The sequence below is a fragment of the Coregonus lavaretus genome, assembly GCF_964263955.1.
Source record: "Coregonus lavaretus genome assembly, chromosome: 23".
Lineage (NCBI taxonomy): Eukaryota > Metazoa > Chordata > Actinopteri > Salmoniformes > Salmonidae > Coregonus > Coregonus lavaretus.
The window spans coordinates 22,975,374-22,997,068 of NC_140010.1; the positions used below are offsets into that span (position 1 = coordinate 22,975,374).

At 42.6% G+C, this 21,695-nt stretch overlaps 2 protein-coding genes across 2 annotated transcripts in view; one reads left to right on the forward strand and one right to left on the reverse strand.

Moving 5' to 3' along the window:
- The window catches only part of ccdc24 (coiled-coil domain containing 24), a 27,516-nt gene extending 12,673 nt beyond the window's left edge, over positions 1-14,843 (reverse strand). Inside the window, exons 1-3 of the mRNA XM_084188049.1 lie at positions 14,810-14,843; positions 14,338-14,481; positions 4,513-4,679 (exon numbers count right to left, since the gene is read on the reverse strand). Of these exons, the coding sequence (XP_084044175.1) occupies positions 4,513-4,679; positions 14,338-14,469 (299 nt within the window). The 5' untranslated portion in view covers positions 14,470-14,481; positions 14,810-14,843. The remainder of the gene's footprint in view (positions 1-4,512; positions 4,680-14,337; positions 14,482-14,809) is intronic.
- On the forward strand, positions 14,580-21,393 carry LOC311098909 (von Willebrand factor C domain-containing protein 2-like; the record flags this gene model as incomplete). Its single annotated transcript, XM_084139456.1, has 4 exons — positions 14,580-14,591; positions 15,452-15,823; positions 20,147-20,276; positions 21,206-21,393. The coding sequence occupies 4 exons, from the start codon at positions 14,580-14,582 to the stop codon at positions 21,391-21,393; spliced, it is 702 nt and encodes a 233-aa protein (XP_083995582.1).
- Between the last annotated feature and the right edge of the window lie 302 nt (positions 21,394-21,695).

Below are 21,695 nucleotides of genomic sequence, written 5' to 3' on the forward strand. Positions count from 1 at the left end.
CATGCTGAAAAGTTTAAAGCAGTGAAGCAGAAAGAGAGAGAGATGGGGAGAGAGAGAGAGAGCAGAAATGGGAATGTTATAGCAGCAACAGTCCTGCAGCCTTTCATCTCCTTCCAAGAGTCACCAGCCATGGAACAAGGTCTGTTGGATTATGGTTGTGGAGAACACCCCAGCTGTTTCAGAGTGGGGATGTTATGTTACTACACTGAGGCTTTAGTCAGAAGGCTGCCACAGAGTGGACACTGCCATTTAGCTGCACCTGCTTTTGATCTTCAGAAAAAAGGCTGTTGCAGATGCTGGCCAAGGATGCCCAACCCCCTTTTTGAAATCACATTACAAAGAAATACTGCTCGGGGGGGGGGGGCAAGACTAATGACCCAAAAAGCTTACAAAATACATCCTCTCCTTTGGCCAAAGCCAACATTCTAGGCTACGGCCTGTTGTGATATATGATATGATATACTTTATTGTCTCCAAGGGGAAAATGTGACTTGGACAATAGATAGAGCTGCTGCTTCCACATAAATACATAGAATCAATTGACACAACATACATAGAATAACATCCCATCATACACCCCCCTCCCAACCCACACAAAAAGTTAATAAGTTCATGCAAGGCAAGGCTGTGACTAGGTGGCAGTTCCACATGATGAAGGCCAACAAGCCAGGCTCCAGTCCGTTATCTCCCTAGTCTGCCTGTGTCTCCCCTGCTGTTTAGCAGTTTAATTGACAGGGGGACAAAAACATCATGCCTGCATCTAGGTACCCTATATTCCTCCCTGATGGCATCAGCTGGAACTCTATGTTCAGTGCATGTGTGGGGTCCAATATGACCTTAATGGCCTGTCTGAGGATGGTCTCCTGGAGGGAAGTGTCATGCCTATAATCTTCCCTGCTGTCTTGGTCAGTCTCAAGATTTGGGCTTTGAGCTGCACTGTCAGGTTACCAAACCAAGTAACAATGCCGTAGCGTATTGTTGGATACAGACTTGAGCCCGTTTTAATCTGTTTATAATTGTATAATTAGCCTAGCAGTAGTAATTATTGTGTTATGGGTTAGATGGAATGATCTATGTGCATTGTATTTGGGCAGAGGGAAAGTACAACGGGGGCCTGTCTCTGAGGGCAAGCATGATTCTATAAGGGTTGAATAGGTGCCAAGTTTCTGGAATTAGAGCTGATAGATTGTAATTACTGTTCTATAACACTGTCTTATATCTTCACTGTTCTATACCATTACTGTATATGCTCTTAATATGAATATACAGTTTATATATATTCTTAGGGATTTAAAGTATTGTTAGGTTTAAGCTCTTTGTGTATGAGAATAATAATTATCTAGTGGACTGCAGTAGACTGCAAGAATGTGTACTCCCTAACTCAAGGCCTCTCCTGACTGATAAGAAGTCCTGTGAGAGGCGTGGAGGAGAACCAAGGTTCCGGACTCAAGCTGGGGTGATAACACCACCTGCCCAGCAACAGAGATTGATTGTTCATCCTAGACACAGAAGGGGGGGTCTAGTTGGGAAGGGTGGCTCAGTCGGAAGTTAGAAATATTTGTGCTTGTGACTTTGTATCGGTGTTCTTTGCAGCTGCGGTTATGTGGTGTGTGGTAAATAAATCTAGCCTGAGCTTTCTTTGGTATCCGTCTGGATTATTGAACCAGAACTTAGAAAGAACCTAACAGTAGGATTGACTCAATAGCGGATCTGTAGTATTGATTGACACAATAGTGGATCAATTGTGGATAGCTCTAAGTTGGACCCATATATCAGCAAAGATGATTATCAAAGGAATATAAAAATACTGACTCTATTGAAGCTTTGCAGCTCTTGAGTCCTATGCCTCAGTCTCACACTACAGTGCACAGCTTCTGGTGAACAAGAGTGTGTGGAGGAAGGGGGGGGGGGGGGGGTGAGTAGATGTAACAATCCCATTTCAGTGGCAGGCTGCTAGTGGAGCTACCCAGTCTCTCTGTGATGATAGGAACAGAGACTACATTGTGAGGCAGTGTAGTATAGATCACTAAGCATCTTAATCCCAGAGAGAGAAGGAGTCCTGATCTCAGTTAACAAAAATGGCACAGATGCCTGCCCCAACATCAAAAACCACACCATGTTCACAATACACAAAAAAAAGACAGTTCAAATCCCCCTCCGTCCTGGAACATTGATAAACTACGGATGTAAAATAAGTTACACCACAACCACAGCCACTTTTAACCCACTTCCCAGCTCCTCCAGCTCCAATTGTTATACTAGTTCCGTTCTGAGAATTTAGGACCTCCTTGGGCCCGCTTTCAGAAAACAAACCGCCATTTGAAGCCTATTTATTCAGAGTAGAGTCTTTACTCAATGGGAATTCAGCATACCCCCTCTCTCGCTCTCCATAATGGAACAGGTGCAGCTGCACTGAGGATGCCGACCACAAATCACTAAGACAATGGCATGGAGGGACAACCACACAAGGGGAGAGGTGGTCCAAACAGTTGCCAACCAGGTCCATTAAATCAGTTCACTTTCAAAGAAAGATGAATTCTAGCCACTCTACTCAGACACCCTTGTTCATTAAAGCCCTAGGCTGTAGGGTATTGAGTCAACTCAACAGTTTCCTTTGGGCAAGGAAAAAGAGAAAGGCCCAAACCAGGAGCAATATTAAAGGGAAATGATCCAGCAGCTTTGTCCTGAATGCAGTTCAGCTGATTTACAGTGATGTCTTAATTAGCTCATCAAAGACAGGGGATCATGTGGGATATACACACAGGCTGCATCCCAAATGGCACCCTATTCCCTACTAAGGCTGCGTTTCCACAGGCAGCCCAATTCTGATATTTTTTCCACTAATAGTCTTTTGACCAATCACATCAGATCTTTTCACATCAGATCTTTTTCAGAGCTGATCCGATTGATCAAAAGACTAATGAGTGAAAAGAAGATCAGAATTGGGCTGCCTGTGTAAACAGAGCCCTTGACTATGTAGGGAATAGGGTGCCATTTGGGACGTAACCAGAAACACAGGGCAGAGGCAGAGACCAACAGGACCAACCGGCAGGCAGCAGGGTGGTTGGAACTGGGCAGGTGTTCAAAGCATTACGTGGTAGCAGGGTTAACATGGCACTGATACCCAAAGTCTTTGCATCACCTCGTTGATCTGTACACAGGACTGTAAGTGCCGCCGGGGTTTGTTTTAAGTGAAATAATCCCTCAATGGTTTGGATTTGGTTCAGAATGTCAACAACTATGAAAGGATACACATTCCTAGAATACCTTTTAATAGTCTCATAGTCTCAGCAAAATCTGATGTTGCAGATAAGGTGGTCTGATTTAAACTTACAATATAGCTATGAATGAGATTTTTGTGAGATAGCCACTGCCAAAATACTGAACTGGTGTATCACATAAATTGGAAACAATCTTCAGTAATTTGTGTTTTTCCTAAATAGCAACAAAACTAAAATTATATGGGCAGAGTTGAGGCAGAGCTACATTCTTCAGAGCCTCCTACCAGTTGCTGAGAGATGGACAGGCCTCCCCTTCACATAGGTACCTGTAAATTACTGCTTTTTGGCATTCTGCCCTTGAGCTAGGCAGTTAACCCCCAACAACAACAGCTCCCCGGGCGCCGATGACGTGGATGTCGATTAAGGCAGCCCCCCGCACCTCTCTGATTCAGAGGGGTTGGGTTAAATGCGGAAGACACATTTCAGTTGAATGCATTCAGTTGTACAACTGACTAGGTATCCCCTTTCCCTTCCCTACACTTTGTTCCAATTATTACCAAACCATTTGTAACAGACTAAAAACACAGTTAGCATTTAAAGTTTTCATTGTTGAAGAAAACTAAAGGTACAAAGTGTGAAACAAGGGTCATGACCCCTAGGCCCAACCCTTTTCCAGTGGAAATAAAAGTCTCAATGGTTCTAATGGGCTCAGAACATTTATCACATGGAACTAACAAAGACCGGCAGGGAGACAGGAAGGGAGAGAAAGATGGGGAGAAAAGGCCTGGCCTGGGAAACGAGATCTATAGACATCCATCCCAACAATGTCACGTTCTCCTTGGTCCTCTGTCTGATTAATGAAAATCTAAACATTTTATTTCCCCAAAATTCAACCATTAGGCTAATCCAACATCATGATGTAAGAAGAAGTGTTGGTGTATGACAATTTCATAAATGCTTTATCAATTCCAACCTGAAGAGAAAACAAGAAGAGGAAGTGGAAGGAATGCCCACAGGGTTTTAATAGTATTTTCTTCCAGGGCTTCTTGTGCTGATATTCAAACAAGTTGCCAACAATGATTCATAGGCCATAAACATGTTGTTGTTACGTACAGTAGGACTTCAGTAACTGCATTGTAATTGCATAGTAATGGGCTTTGTCCCAAATGGCACCCTATTCCCTGCATAGTGCACTACTTTTGACCTGAGTGCTATGGGCTCTGGGGTGCCATTTGGGATGCAGACATGGAGTTGAGTAGTTTTTGTAATCAAACAGGAGTCTTCTCCTCACCTGCCCTCCTGGGATGCTCTCTCTCTCACGGTGCCCAGCAGCAGTTGGATCTCAGCTTTCAGCAGCTCCTTGATAGCAGGGGGGTCAGCCAGGGGGGAGCGAGGGGTCTTCGGCCTGTTACCCTTTTTATGGCGCAACGTCTGCCAAATCTGCTGCCACATTGTCACCTGGCAGTAGGAAACATGGGGAGACATGGGATAGGACATCAGGAGACAACGCTGTGTAACTTTAGGCTTATAATGAAGAGCGATGAGTCATTATGAATGATGAGATACAGTATCAGAAAGACCTGCGAAATGTTCCAGTAAAGCAATGAAAACAAGCAAGCATCACAGAAAAGTGCTCAAAATAGCCCATGTTAACATATGTAGCTTAAGAAACAAGGTTCATGAAATTAATAACTTTCTAGTAACAGATGACATTCATATTCGGACTATCTCTGAAACTCACTTAGACAATACCTTTGATGATACAGTGGTAGCAATACAAGGTTATGACATTTACAGAAAATACAGAAATGCCAGTGGTGGAGGTGTTGCTGTTTATATTCAGAAGCACATTCCTGTAAAGATTTGAGAGGATCTCATGTTAAATACTGTTGAAGTAATATGGCTACAGGTTCATCTGCCTCACCTAAAGCCCATTCTTGTGGGAAGCTGCTATAGACCACCAAGCGCTAACAGTCAGTATCTGGATAACATGTGTGAAATGCTTGATAATGTATGTGATATCAACAGAGAGGTATATTTTCTGGTTGATTTAAATATTGACTGGCTTTCATCAAGCTGCCCACTCAAGAAAAAACGTCAAACTGTAACCAGTGCCTGCAACCTGGTTCAGGTTATCAGTCAACCTACCAGGGTAGTTACAAACAGCACAGTAATGAAATAATCAACATGTATTGATCACATCTTTACTAATGCTCCAGAAATGTTATTGAAAGCAGTATCCAGATCCATCGGATGTAGTGATCTTAATATAGTAGCCATGTCTTGCCATTAGCCACCGCTAGCGGTTTCTCACCATTGTCCGTGGCCTGCACTACCTACCAGCCAGCTCTAGCCTGGACTATTATCGGCCAGTCTGCACTGTCTGCACAGCGCGTTATCGACCCAGAACATATCGGTTTTTCTGCCAGAATCACTGATTCACTGGACCTTTAACACCGGATCATCGTAGCTAGATAGCTGCAATCAAATGGACGTTGTTGTTGGCTAATCAGCCTCGAGCTAGCCGCGAGCCAGGCCCTTCTCCCGGCTATCTACCTCTCTGTCAACCGGACGGGACCTCCTAGTGTTGACATGGAGCCCCGCCGATCCAACACGACTGGTCTGCCGACTAAATCATCTGATGCGATTACAACAGGTTTCCCGTTACGACGTCGACCATGAAGATCCATCTGCTAGCCCCGGCCTGCTAGCACACGCTAGCCGTGGCCTCTTGCTCGCCAGTGCTATAGCAGCCCCCGAACTACCTCCGAACTCTCCTATTGCTGTTCACCGGACCTTATGATAACTCAGCTATACAGCTGATGCCTGCTGGACTGTTCCTTTATACGGTACCGCATCCTGTTTATGTTTAGCCTCAGTCCAAACTTTGTCGCCATTACCAGCTGTTGTCTTAGCTCTCTCGAATAACACCTGTGATTGCTTTATGCCTCTCTCCCATGTCAATATGCCTTGCTTATTGCTGTTTCGGTTATTTCTTATTGTACTATTTCACTGTAGATCCCCCAGCCCAGCTCCTTTGTCCCACCCCCCATACACGCGGAGACCGACTCAATCGGTGCCTCCAGTGATGCTATATCTTTCATCGTTACCCAACGCTTAGGTTTACCTCCACTGTACTCATATCCTTCCATATCCTTTTCTGTATATAATGCCCTGAATCTATTCTACAACGCCCGGAAACCTGCCCCTTTTTTTATCTGTACCCAACGCACTAGAAGACCACTACTTAAAGCCTTTAGCTGTATCCTTATTCTACTCCTCCTCTGTTCCTCTGGTGATGTAGAGGTTAACCCAGGCCCTGTAGAGGTTAACCCAGTATCACTCCTACTCCCCAGGCGTTATCATTTGTTGACTTCTGTAACCGTAAAAGCATTGGTTTCTTGCACGTTAACATCCGAAGCCTCCTCCCTAAGTTTGAGTTATTCACTGCGTTAGCACACTCCGCCAACCCTGATGTCCTAGCAGTGTCCGAATCCTGGCTTAGGAAGGCCACCAAAAATTCAGAAATGTCCATCCCCAACTACAACATTTTCCGTCTCGATAGAACTGCCAAAGGGGGTGGGGTTGCAATCTACTGTAGAGATAGCCTGCAGAGCTCTATCGTACTATCCAGGTCTTGCCCAAACAGTTTGAGCTTCTACTTCTAAAAATCCACCTTTCCAGAAATAAGTATCTTACTGTTGCCGCTTGCTACAGACCCCCCTCAGCCCCGAGCTATGCCCTGGACACCATATGTGAATTGATTGCCCCCCATCTATCCTCAGAGTTCGTACTGCTTGGTGACCTAAACTGAGATATGCTTAACACTCCGGCCAACCTACAATCTAAACTAGATGTCCTCAATCTCACACAAATTATCAACGAACCTACCAGGTACAACCCTAAATCTGTAAACATGGGCACCCTCATAGATATCATCCTGACAAATTTACCCTCTAAATACACCTCCGCTGTCGTCAACCAGAATCTCAGCGATCACTGCCTTATTGCCTGCGTCCGTAATGGGTCCGCGGTCAAACGACCACCCCTCATCACTGTCAAACGCTCCCTAAAACAATTTAGCGAGCAGGCCTTTCTAATTGACCTGGCCCGGGTATCCTGGGTGGATATTGACCTCATTCCGTCAGTAGAGGATGCCTGGTTGTTCTTTAAAAGTGCTTTCCTCTCAATCTTAAATAAACATGTCCCATTCAAAAAATTCAGAACTAAGAACAGATATAGCCCCTGGTTCTCCTCAGACTTGACTGCCCTTGACCAGCACAAAAACATCCTGTGGCGTACTGCATTAGCATTGAACAGCCCCTGCGATATGCAACTTTTCAGTGAAGTCAGGAACCAATATACACAATCAGTTAGGAAAACGAAGGCTAGCTTTTTCAAACAGAAATTTGCATCCTGTAGCACTAACTCCAAAAAGTTTTGGGACACTGTAAAGTCCATGGAAAATAAGAGCACCTCCTCCCAACTGCCCACTGCACTGAGGCTAGGAAACACTGTCACCACCGATAAATCTACAATAATCGAGAATTTCAACAAGCATTTTGCTACGGCTGGCCATGCTTTCCACCTGGCTACCACTACCCCGGCCACCAGCTCTGCACCCTCCGCTGCAACTTGCCCATGCAACAAACAGATCACAGACCATTTCGAATCCCACCGTACCTTCTCCGCTATGCAATCCGGTTTCCGAGCTGGTCATGGGTGCACCTCAGCCACGTTCAAGGTCCTAAACGATATTATAACCGCGATCGATAAAAGACAGTACTGCGCAGCCGTCTTCATCGACCTGGCCAAGGCTTTCGACTCTGTCAACCACCACATTCTTATTGGCAGACTAAATAGCCTTGGTTTCTCTAATGACTGCCTCACCTGGTTCACCAACTACTTCTCAGATAAGAGTTCAATGTGTCAAATCGGAGGGCCTGTTGTCTGGACCTCTGGCCAAGTCGCAGTTGTAAATGAGAACTTGTTCTCAACTGGCTTACCTGGTTAAATAAAGGTGAAATAAAAAAATATGTTTTGTAGTGATTCCTATGTTGTTGATGTAAATAATATTTGTTGGTCCGTGGTGTGTAATGAGGAGAAAACAGACGTTGCACTTGACACATTCATGAAATTGCTTATCCCAGTTACTAATAAATATGCACCCATTAAGAAAATGACTTTAAAAACTGTTAAAGCCCCGTGTATTGATGAGGAATTTAAAAATGGTATGAAAAAAAATTTATGCACTCACTAACTGTAAGTCGCTCTGGATAAGAGCGTCTGCTAAATGACTAAAATGTAAATGTAAAATGTTGAGAGAGATGAGGCAAAAGGAATGGCAAATAATTCAGGCTGCACAACCGATTGGCAAACGTACTGCAAATTGAGAAATCATGTGACTAAACTGAATAAAAAGAAGAAGAAACTACACTATGAAACGAAGATAAATGACAAAGAATGATAGTAAAAAGCTTTGGAGCACCTTCAATGACATTTTTGGGAAAAGGGCAAACTCAGCTCCATCATTCATTGAATCAGATGGCTCATTCATCACAAAACCCACTGATATTGCCAACTACTTTAATGATTTTTTCATTGGCAAGATTAGCAAACTTAGGCATGACATGCCAGCAACAAATGATAACAATACACATCCAAGTATATCTGACCAAATTATGAAAGACAAGAATTGTAATTTTGAATTCCGTAAAGTGAGGGTGGAAGAAGTGAAAAAACGATTGTTGTCTATCAAAAATGACAAGCCACCGGGGTCTGACAACTTGGATGGAAAATTACTGAGGATAATAGCGGACAATATTGCCACTCCTATTTACCATATATTCAATTTAAGTGTGTGCCCTCAGGTCTGTAGGGAAGCAATAGTCATTCCGCTACCTAAGAATAGTAAAGCCCCCTTTACTGGTTCAAATAGCCGACCAATCAGCCTGTTACCAACCCTTAGTAAAGTTTTGGGAAAAATTGTGTTTGACCAGATACAATGCTATTTTACAGTAAACAAATTGATAACAGACTTTCAGCACGCTTATAGGGAAGGACATTCAACAAGCACATCACTTACAAATAACTGAGAGAAATTGATGATAAAAAGATTGTGGGGGCTGTTTTGTTAGACTTCAGTGTGGCTTTTGACATTATCGATCATAGTCTGCTGCTGGAAAAACATATGTGTTATGGCTTTACACCCCCTGCTATATTGTGGACAAAGAGTTACCTGTCTAACAGAACACAGAGGGTGTTCTTTAATGGAAGCCTCTCCAACATAATCCATGTAGAATGAGGAATTCCCCAGGGCAGCTGTCTAGGCCCCTTACTTTTTTCAATCTGTACTAACGACATGCCACTGGCTTTGAGTAAAGCCAGTGTGTCTATGTATGCGGATGACTCAACACTATTCACGTCAGCTACTACAGCGACTGAAATTACTGCAACACTTAACAAAGAGCTGCAGTTAGTTTCAGAATGGGTGGCAAGGAATAAGTTACTCCTAAATTTTTCAAAAACTAAAAGCATTGTATTTGGGACAAATCATTCACTAAACCCTAAACTTCAACTAAATATTGTAATAAATAATGTGGAAAGTTGAGGTGACTAAACTGCTTGGAGTAACCCTGGATTATAAACTGTCATGGTCAAAACATATTGATACAACAGTAGCTAAGATGGGGAGAAGTCTGTCCATAATAAAGCGCTGCTCTACCTTCTTAACAGCACTATAAACAACGCAGGTGCTACAGGCTCTAGTTTTGTCGCACCTGGACTACTGTTCAGTCATGTGGTCAGTCCCTCTTTGTGGCACCTGACCACAGCACGGCTGGCCCTTGGATGTACACAGAGACCAAACATTAATAATATGCATGTCAATCTCTCCTGGCTCAAAGTGGAGGAGAGATTGACATCATCACTACTTGTATTTGTGAGGTATTGACTTGTTGAACGCACCGAGCTGTCTGTTTGAACGACTAGCACACAGCTCAGACACCCATGCATACCCCACAAGACATGCCACCAGAGGTCTCTTTACAGTCCCCAAGTCCAGAACAGACTATGGGAGGCGCACAGTACTATACAGAGCCATGACTACATGGAACTCTATTCCACATCAGGTAACTGATGCAAGAAGTAGAATCAGATTTTTTTTTAAACAGATAAAAACAGATAAAGCAACACAAACATAGGCACAGACACACACATACGCACTATACACACATGAACACATGGATTTTGTGTTGTAGATATGTGGTAGTGGAGTAGGGGCCAGAGGGCACACACTTAGTGTGTTGTGAAATCTGTTATGAACGTATTGTAATGTTTAAATTCTTTTATGAATGCCTTAATATGCCGGACCCCAGGAAGAGTAGCTGATGCCTTGGCATGATACTAAATTGAGACCCTGGCCCATAGAAATACTATAATTCACGTGTTCTATTTAGTTCTGTGCTCTGGCCACTGTTGGGCATAGAACTACTGCATGTGTTTTCAGTTGGCTGGTTTCCCCCAACAAGTTTACACCCTACTCTTTAAAAACACTTCCTCCACGGAACAAACTATTAAAGAGGCTACTGCTGGAAAGTGTTGTAAAACTGTAGCCAGACTAGCGTTGCAAAGATACCAGTAATTTACTAAAGTTACCAGAAACTTCAGTCATTTTGGTAATTACATTTTAGTCATTTAGCAGACGCTCTTATCCAGAGCGACTTACAGTCAGTGAGTGCATACATTTTCATACTGGACCCCGTGGGAAACGAACCCACAACCCTGGCGTTGCAAGCGCCATGCTCTACCAACTGAGCTACAGGGGATCCCTAATTAACAGAAAATCTATGGCAACCTATCATGACTTTGGTAATTTATACTTGAATAATTTTAATATATTTATATATAGTATACATTTCTTATATCTGTGTCCATATTGTCCATGAGTTTCTAGTAGATAGACCATATGATTCAATAGAAAATAGCCTAATTAATGAAAAGCATCTAATCAATAATGGCATTATTTTTAATCAACTCTGCAACTCTTCCAACTATTGACTGTGTTCACAACTGCCACTAGTTTGACAACAGATATATATTGGCATAGTAAAATAAATAAAAGTGCTGAAACCCTCATATTAAACACCAATGGTATTCACTAAGTTGATAGTTTATATTTAGAATAACATTTTACAGCTTTGTCATTATATATTTTATTTTAAAATCACCTTATTTAATTATTTCATATATTTTACAGAGGGCCAGAGATAATTACACCTGTGATAATCTGAAGAACCCAAAAGGGCCACTAGATGACCTTGAAAGATACTAACATTCTGGTAGTTTACTGGTAAACTTAGAAAGTTTCCAGTAATATACCCTCCCTTTGCAACCCTAAGCCAGAAAGAAAGAAAACAAAAGAGGAAAGAGAAAAAGTCAAGCAAATAGTCTGGTTGATGGCAGAGGCACAGCGCTGGTAAAGAAGTGTAAAGTCTGGAGTCTATTAACGTTTTCTACACCTGGTCCCTGACATTCACTTCCTATGCTCCATGGAAAGGACAACTTCAAAGCCCACTGCTGTCCAAATGAGAACTTTTAAACATGGTCGGTCCCTGTGTTTTGCACACACACACACACACTACCACTATGTCTAGCTGAATTCCGGCCAGGCAGCCACACACTGCTTCCTGTAATGCCCCAGCCAGCCATTCTCCAGTCAGGTGTTTATGGTGTGAGCCCCCAGGATGCTAACAACAGTAACAAGCTGTTCACTGCTTTGTAAATCTCCAAGTGAAACCCATCACACGAAATGGGGGAGGAATTACAGTGCGGTTAACCTGGGTTATTGACATGTTGTTGTTGTTAACGTTACTTCAAAATGGAGATTGAAGAAGTTGAATGTGATAAACAACTGAAATAGGCTAAATATTTTTTTTCTTTATTCAAAAACGAATTATTGCTTTGTCATGCTATCCATCAACAAACCAAACATTGACTGTACCCTATACCATACCCAGTGACACAGGCATTACTAATGTCTTGCCACTAGAGATCCTGGTTCGAATCCAGGCTCTGTCGTAGCCGGCCGCGACCGGGAGACCCATGGGGCGGCGCACAATTGGCCCAGCGTAGTCCAGGGTAGGGGAGGGAATGGCCGGCAGGGATGTAGCTCAGTTGGTAGAGCATGGCGTTTGCAACGCCAGGATTGTGGGTTCGATTCCCAAGGGGGGCCAGTATGAAAAATAAACTAACTGTGTAAGTCGCTCTGGATAAGAGCGTCTGCTAAATGACTAAAATGTAAATGTAAATGTAAATGTCTTGAGAACATGATAGCTCAAACCCACATGGTTTGGCAGAGATCCAAGAAAACGTGCCTTGTGTCATATCCTGTGTTATTTTCTCTGAACTGCTGCAAACAATGGCGACCTTGATGGAGAGAAGACCAATCTGGGTAGTATTACTATGATTCTCATCTAGAGATCTAACGCTGAGGGAAAGCATTAATTTACTACTGGGTAGAAAGCTAAACAAAATGAATGAGGGAAATGTAAGGCTGGTTGAGTGAATAGGGCTCTGTGCTTTGTTCTAATACTTACTAGAAATCTTAAGTCCTTCCGGGATATCTAAAGAGTTTTGAACCTAATGTACAAAACATTAGGAACACCTTTTTAATATTGAGTTGCACCCCCTTTTGCCCTCAGAATAGACTCAATTCATCGGGGCATGGACTACAAGGTGTCGAAAGCGTTCCACATGGATGCTGGCCCATGTTGACTCCAATGCTTCCCACAGTTGTGTCAAGTTGGCTGGATGTCCTTTGGGTGGTGGACCATTCTTGATACACACAGGAAACTGTTGAGCATGAAAAACCCAGCAGCGTTGCAGTTCTTGATACACTCAAACCGCTGCGCCTGGCACCTACAACCATACCCCATTCAAAGACACTTAAATCTTTTGTCTTGCCAATCTACCCTCTTATCTCAAGGCTTAAAAATCCTTCTTTAACCTGTCTCCTCCCCTTCATCTACACTGATTGCAGTGGATTTAACAAGTTACATCAATAAGGGATCATGGTTTTCACCTGGATTCACCTGGTCAGTCTGTCATGGAATGTCCTAATGTTTTGTATACTCAGTGTACGTTCATAATGGTCTTCCCAACAAGACAGGATTAGCCCTCTCAACCCCTTTATTGGTCCCCTGACTTGTTTAGCTCATTTGAGGGCCTGTGTCATTCTGTTCTAGTCAACTATTCCAGGGTTCTCCTTCTATTAGCAATTTGGCCTGTATAGTTTGAATGTAATTACACTATTGCACTAATATGGAACTAATTGACATAGCATGGATATTTAAAACATTGCCCCTATCAGAACATAACTGTATGATGACCTAGACAGGAAATCTGTGGTTTGAAATGTACTGTATTTCTTTTCCCTTTTTGAATATGAACCCAACATTACCCAATCAATTTTAAGTTATTCCTGCATTTTTAATGGATTGTATTTCCCAGCCAGTTTAGTATAATACTATGAAAATTATTTGTAGCCTTTTTGGCTGACAGCTTTCCTGTCCCTGTTTTAGGCTACTTGATACCATCTTCAGACGGAGTAGTTGGCTTCAGAACAAATAGTGCGTAGGCCTAACGATAGTCTCAAGGGCCACAGTGAGTGTGTTGTTTTGGAACAATCTGAGGATCTAGTCTTAAATAGCTGCATGTACAGCCTCACTCATGTAAGGCTGCTAAACTAGAGCTACTTCAAAGACTACAAATGCCTTCTTGTGATGGTGGCATGTCCACAGTTTCATATCATCTATTTTTGTTAGATTGTTTTCCACCCTTGTTTTGGCCAAGTGTAATTTTCAGCTATTGTTGATTGCTACCTAAATGCAGATGTTTGGAACAATGCTCATGCTCCGTTATTTACATTTACATTTTAGTCATTTAGCAGACGCTCTTATCCAGAGCGACTTACAGTTTGTGAGTGCATACATTTTTATTTATTTTCATACTGGCCCCCCGTGGGAATCGAACCAACAACCCTGGCGTTGCAAGCGCCATGCTCTACCAACTGAGCTACACGGGTTATCAATCATTACAGAGATGTGTTGGTCCTTACCTCAGAATACATCTCTGTGTATATGTCAATCAGAGTCTCTCCAAGAAGGACCCGGATCTCTGGGAGCTCTGACTCAGGGACATGGTCCACGATAAGATTCCACACTGATTGTGGACATTCGGTTTCTTCCATGAGGCACTTTATCTAGGAGTTGTATAACAGAGGGAAGAATTTCAAGTAGTCAGTGAAATATGTATGGGCTATAAGTATTTTGCTTCCTAGCCTGCCGGTTTGCAACAAGGATGCTAGCGTGGGTTGGTTGCCTCACTTGCCTGGCATTGGCATCTAACTGGAATTAGGAAATGTTAGCAAGCTAGTTTGTCTAGAATAAGGGCATTTACAAGAAAGTGCAGCGTCTCAGTAACATCATTCACTTAGTTATTTAATGCGCGTTATATTTGTCCTTAAATTCTACATTTTACAACTGTTGAGAGGAACTAACATGCTAGTAAATAAAAAATAGTAAACTTACCTTGTTGCTTCCTGTATCCAGTGTAAGCGTTCTTGTCTCCAAGGCAGACATATCGCGAGATCAGTCTCCCTCTACCTATGCTTAGAATAAACTATTTCTAGCACAAGGCTGATGTAAATAAAAATGTTCAAAAGAAAATCCACGGGAACATTTTTACAGCTTCATATAATAGGCTGCATTTATTTATTTTTTACTTTCAAATTTCATGACCAAGTTTGAATACAAAGTGAAAGATGTATTCTCTATAATAACCAAATGTATCTTAATTAATCTGTTAATTCATAAAATAGCACGATTAAAAAAAGACAAATAATTTAATCTTATTTCATAATTTGACCATAAATGAGTATGCCATAGCTCACAGACAGTTGACCGAGGAGCAGAGTCTGAGCACTAGACTGGGTAGTCACGTGTGAATTGAAACATAATCCACATAGAGGCGTAATAACTTCCCCTCTCTGCAAATGTCTGCCTCGGATCTGAGAACATAACCTAAGAAAGGTTTTAGGCTAGGACATCTGAAGAAATGTTATGAAGATTTTATATTCTTCAACAATGTGGTAGAAATTGCTCTATGACCATAAACACTAAAGTACATTTTGGAATTTTTAAATCCTTGACACTGGAACACAATCTCGTTAGTATTTTTTGGATAGTTTTTTGGTCACGAAAATGTTTTCAAATAAACGCTATTCGATGGGGATTATGCGTTCCGTTATGTCTCTACTGTTCTGTGTCCAGGTCGGTCTGGCTTTCTCTGTGGCTGGACAGGAGAACACCTGTGATGCGAACGGCAGCGTCTACTATGTGGGAGAATGGTACTTTCTAGACTCGGACCACTGCACGCAGTGTGAATGCACCACAGAAGGGTCTTCTTGTGCAAGGACGGAATGCACCTCTTTGCCCGCGGCTTGCATCCATGTCAGCCACTATCCCACTGATTGCTGCCCAAGATGTGAGAAGATAGGCTGCGAGTACCGGGGAGAGGTGTATGAACTGGAACAACATTTCCAGGTAGGCTATAATAAATATTGCCCTACTTGGCACGAGATGATCAGGTGAAACTTTGCCTGGAATTAATAAACATAATATTTCTGGGATGTCATTTACTTCTCAAATGTCTATTGAGTGGACTGATGTATATTGATTTTCCTCTTACTGTCATGTTGCTCGTTTTGCTACCTCCTGAAGTCGGCGCTCCAAAGTCTGTCTGTGCACAAATATGCGCTTCCAAACTGGAGATGTTATTCAAAAGTAACGTATTTGATTTATTGTTCACATATCTCTTGATATACACTATACAGTGGCTTGTGAAAGTATTCACCCCCTTGGCAATTTTCCTATTTTGTTGCCTTACAACCTGGAATTAAAATGGATTTTTTTGGGGGGGTTGTATCATTTGATTTACACAACATGCCTACCACTTTGAAGATGCAAAATATTTTTTCTTGTGAAACAAAAAAAAAATAAAAAAGAGAAAAAAAACAGAACTTGAGCGTGCATAACTATTCACCTTTTGCAGCTGCAAGTCTCTTGGGGTATGTCTCTATAAGCTTGGCACATCTAGCCACTGGGATTTTTGCCCATTCTTCAAGGCAAAACTGCTCCAGCTCCTTCAAGTTGGATGGGTTCCGCTGGTGTACAGCAATCTTTAAGTCATACCACAGATTCTCAATTGGATTGAGATCTGGGCTTTGACTAGGCCATTCCAAGACATTTAAATGTTTCCCCTTCAACCGCTCAAGTGTTGCTTTAGCAGTATGCTTAGGGTCATTGTCCTGCTGGAAGGTGAACCTCCGTCCCAGTCTCAAATCTCTGGAAGAATTTCCCTGTATTTAATGCCATACATAATTCCTTCAATTCTGACCAGTTTCCCAGTCCCTGCCGATGAAAAACATCTCGGGGTGATGAGAGGTGTTGGGTTTGCGCCAGACATAGTGTTTTATAGTGCGAATGTTATCATGTGTGTGTATCCATGTGTCTGTGCCTATGTTTGTGTTGCAACAGAGGACAGACTATTTTTATGCACTACGCGCATCAGCACTCTGCGGTCATGTTCTGTGAGCTTGTGTGGCCTACCACTTCACGGCTGAGCCGATGTTGCTCCTAGACATTTCCACTTCACAATAACAGCACTTACAGTTGATTGCGGCAGCTCTAGCAGGGCAGAAATTTGACGAACTGACTTGTTGGAAGGGTGGAATCCTATGACGGTGCCACGTTGAAAGTCACTGAGCTCTTCAGTAAGGCCATTCTACTGCCAACGTTTGTCTATAGAGATTGCATGGCTGTGTGCTCGATTTTATACACCTGTCAGCAACAGGTGTGGCTGAAATAGCCGAATCCACTAATTTGAATGGGTGTCCACATACTTATGTGTGCAGGATAGCTACATCTCTTATAAATATGAAATAAGTAGCGTGATCACATGTCCTGGATTCTGTTGGACAGTCCTGCATTTTGGCCCTTTGTCCCGCACCAAACAATCATGTCCCACATTTTATCAACAAATTCAAACACCACTATTTTAAGTTGATGTGTCCCGTATTTCAGTCAGACATTCCTACTTGTATCTTTTGCAGCAGAGAGGAAGAGGCAAAGCGAGAGGTTTCACTCTCGCCAAAATAATCCCAATGCGTTTCTATGGGCTTATTTTGGACCTAAACTTGTCGCCTGCCTTCCCGTCTTTGGGCCAACGACTCCCATAGTTAGGGCGGAAACATGAACATCTTTTCATATACACTACCGGTCAAACACCTACTCATTCAAGGGTTTTTCTTTATTTTTACTATTTTCTACATTGTAGAATAATAGTGAAGACATCAAAACTATGAAATAACACATATGGAATCATGTAGTAGCTACCCTTTGCCTTGATGATAGCTTTGCACATTCTTGGCATTCTCTCAACCAGCTTCATGAGGTACTCACCTGTAATGCATTTCAATTAACAGGTGTGCCTTCTTAAAAGTTAATTTGTGGAATTTCTTTCCTTCTTAATCCATTTGAGCCAATCAGTTGTGTTGTGACAAGGTAGGGGGGGGTATACAGAAGATAGCCCTATTTGGTAAAAGTCCATATTATGGCAAGAACAGCTCAAATAAGCAAAGAGAAACGATAGTCCTGGCTGGAGTGATGTAAAGCTCGCCGCCATTGGACTCTGGAGCAGTGGAAATGCATTCTCTGGAGTGATGAATCAGCTTCCCACCTGGCAGTCGGACGGACAAATCTGGGTTTGACGGATGCCAGGAGAACGCTACCTGCCCGAATGCATAGTGCCAACTGTAAAGTTTGGTGGAGGAGGAATAATGGTCTGGGGCTGTTTTTCATGGGTCGGGCTAGGCCCCTTAGTTCCAGTGAAGGGACATCTTAATGCTACAGCATACAATGACATTCTAGATGATTCTGCACTTCCAACTTTGTGGCAACAGTTTGGGAAAGGCCCTTTCCTGTTTCAGCATGGCACTGCCCCCATGCACAAAGCAAGGTCCATACAGAAATGGTTTGTCGAGATCGGTGTGGAATAACTTGACTGGCCTGCACAGAGCCCTGACCTCAACCCCATCAAACACCTTTGGGATTCATTGGAACGTCGACTCCGAGCCAGGCCTAATCGCCCAACATCAGTGCACGACCTCACTAATGCTCTTGTGGCTGAATGGAAGCAAGTCCCTACAGCAATGTTCCAACATCTGGTGGAGGCTGTTATGGCAGCAAAGGGAGGCTGTTATGGCAGCAAAGGGGGGACCAACTCCATACTACTGCCCATGATTTTGGAATGAGATGTTCGACGAGCAGGTGTCCACATACTTTTGGTCATGTAGTGTATCACTACAGAAACGTTGTATGGCCCAGAATAACTCACCCTGCAGTATGTTTTATAGTATTTTCTTCACTGAAACATATCTGGGCGTCGGGCTGTTTTTGGCACTACATGGTGATGAAATTTCGAATATGAATGATTTGCGCCACCCAGTGGTTCGTTGTAGAACTACTACTACAGCTATGAAGGCCTATTGTTCTTTTACATTTGGATACAGTGTAGCTAGTTAATTTTACACTGCTCAGTTATGATAGTAGCTGAAAAGCTGTTACTGACAGGGTCTGTAATTTGTGGAGATACTGTCACATGGAGGCAGTATGCTGCTGTTAAATACTGAATCTTGCTACACTTACAGCCAATCTATTCAAATGTGACAGTGCAGATGTAAATTGAGAGAACAGATATAGACATAAATCACCCACTTGATATTGAGGTTCTTCTGGATGCCCATTTAAATGTTTTGATAATCTCTTTCATAGTCCTCATCCATAATATTGAATGGGTTCTTCAGTCATATTTGTTGTTTGTTTCTAATTACATCTGTGTTTCTTGTTTCTGATTGCGTTACTGTGCTATTGATTTGTTGTCTGTTGCTGTGATCAGCAGAATCATTAGCCGCAGTTCAACCTCCTTGAAGAATAAACTCAGCCCACTGATTTGTTTCCTTTGCTTCAATGGAAAGAGGAAAGCAGAGCCAACAAAGCCAAGCAGAAATTCAATACCCCCTCAGTCAATGAATTAGAATATGAAACAACTCTGGCAACAGAAAAGCCAATCCAGTGAGATTTACTGTTGGCTCATTGTCCTCTTGATGAGGTTATTATGGTTAATGGGAGATCCCTAAGGGGGTAATCAGAGCCCTCTGACACAGCACTGGATGAGCTCAGAGACGTTAAGCCCAGAGCCTCATAGTGTTCTTTTCTTCCACTTTATTTAACCCAACCTCTGTATCTGAACCACATGCAGAGATGCTGATAAACATCCAATACCATGACAGGGGAAAACATATGTTAACGGTTTACATTAACTCAATACAATAAAACATACATTACACATATATAAGCACATCTTAAACATGGCATTATGGTTACATATGTCAGACTTATCTTTTTCAGATGTATCTTGAAATGGGATATAGTGTAGCATGTACACCAAAGCTTATAGCTCACGAAAACCAAAATGCTGTCACAGTTAACCTTGTCACAGTTCACTTTAAAGCACCTGCATAAGTCAGTCTTATCATTGTACAATCGAGTGCCCTGTCTCTATAAATGAGAACTAACGTCTTGGGAGGTATTTTCCGTCCAACTGCTCATGTCTAACAGTGATACAGTATCTGCCAGTGGCAGTCTAAAGAACACTGGTAGGACTATGTCTGTGGTTGCATCCCAAATTGCACCCTATTCCCCTATGGGCTCTGGTCAAAAGTAGTGCACTATAAAAGGAATAGCGTGCCATTTGGGACGCTGTCCTCTGTCTCTGACAGCCTGTGTTCTGTTCTGTGTGATTGGCAGCCCAATGAGTGCGAGCAGTGTACCTGTGACAGTGATGGCATCGCCCGCTGCCTGGTGGCAGACTGTGCCCCCCCGCCCTGCGTCAACCCTGTCTACACCAATGGCAAGTGCTGCCCAGAGTGCCCAGAGGGTAAGTGAACTGACCTCATGGTTATTACATAGAACCTGCGAACGGATTACTCATTTTTGAAAGATGTCCTGGAGAGACAGAGAAGTGGGTAATCTCCTGTGGATGATATAGAACATTAAGGGAAATAGGGAAATAAGGAACTTGTCTAAGTATGTCTCACCTAAGTAGAAGCTAGCATATCCATCAGTGTCAATATCAGCTAGCTACAATCATGATTCCTACATTATAATTAGCAAAACTCACTCAAATGCCACCTCTTATTCTCCACACACACTTACAGTAAGTGACTGTGTGATATCACAGGTCATCAAATTCTTTATTGACAATGAAGCATTCTAATTTATTCTACTCTAGGCAAAGGGAGATGAGATACAGGGAAGTTGATGTTCAGATTCCTCACATTGTCTATTCTCTGTGCAGAAACAGTTCTTCATAATTTACCCCTTATTGTGATGCATGCTGTTAGTTTTGTCACATTACTGTGTCAGCACCACAAGCAGCAATATACTGTATGAAGGTGATCATTTATCCAAACAAATGGAAGTAGTGGGGGGAAGAAATAACTATATCAGCATGAAATAATGCTCTTCACACACCGTTACCAATGACCGATCCACTCTCTCCTGTTCTACTGAGACACACAATAGCTTTTTTAAAGGAAGTTTATCGAGTTGGAAAATAGCCAGTTGAAGATGCATTCATGGTTTGATTTTAGGTGGTCTATGACCACGCAATTAAGTATACATCGTTTTTTCAATTACAGAAATTCACAGTTAATCAAGTCTTATTGTCTGTAGTTCAACTTCTACTGAAAATACCCTCTCCTCTTTATGGTAGGGGTGATAGTTTATCCTCATGGAAAGAGAAGCACAATGCAAAATATCACAACCAAATGGCAAGTTAACAAAAATGATTGTGTGTTTCCCCAGGGCCCAACTGCTATGTGGATTCGACCCGCAGCCATGTGATCCCAGGGGGGGAACCTGTATGGGTGGACTCCTGCACAAAGTGTCGCTGTCATGACTCAGGTGACGCTGGCTACTGGGAGGGCAACCGCTTGGCCACCTGTGCCCGCGTACGTAACTGCACCCCTGAAGAGGCTAGCCAGAATAACTAATGTAAAGTAGGACCAGTCATTTGCCCCGGTGTAGGGTGAAGCTGCCCCTAGACACTGATCTTGGGTCAGTTTAGCATTTCCTCCCACTAATGGTTAAGGTTAGGATTGGGGGAGGAGAAACTGATCCTAGATCTGTACCATGGGGAAACTTCACCCCAGAATGAATTATCAGCAGGACTAGAAGAGGAAGAGACACTAACTGACATGTACTGTAGCATGTAGCACAAATGTGGATGTATTTGTGTTCTCTTGTCTAAACCTAAACCTATTCCAAAGGACTCGAGCTGTTATCAATTAATGAA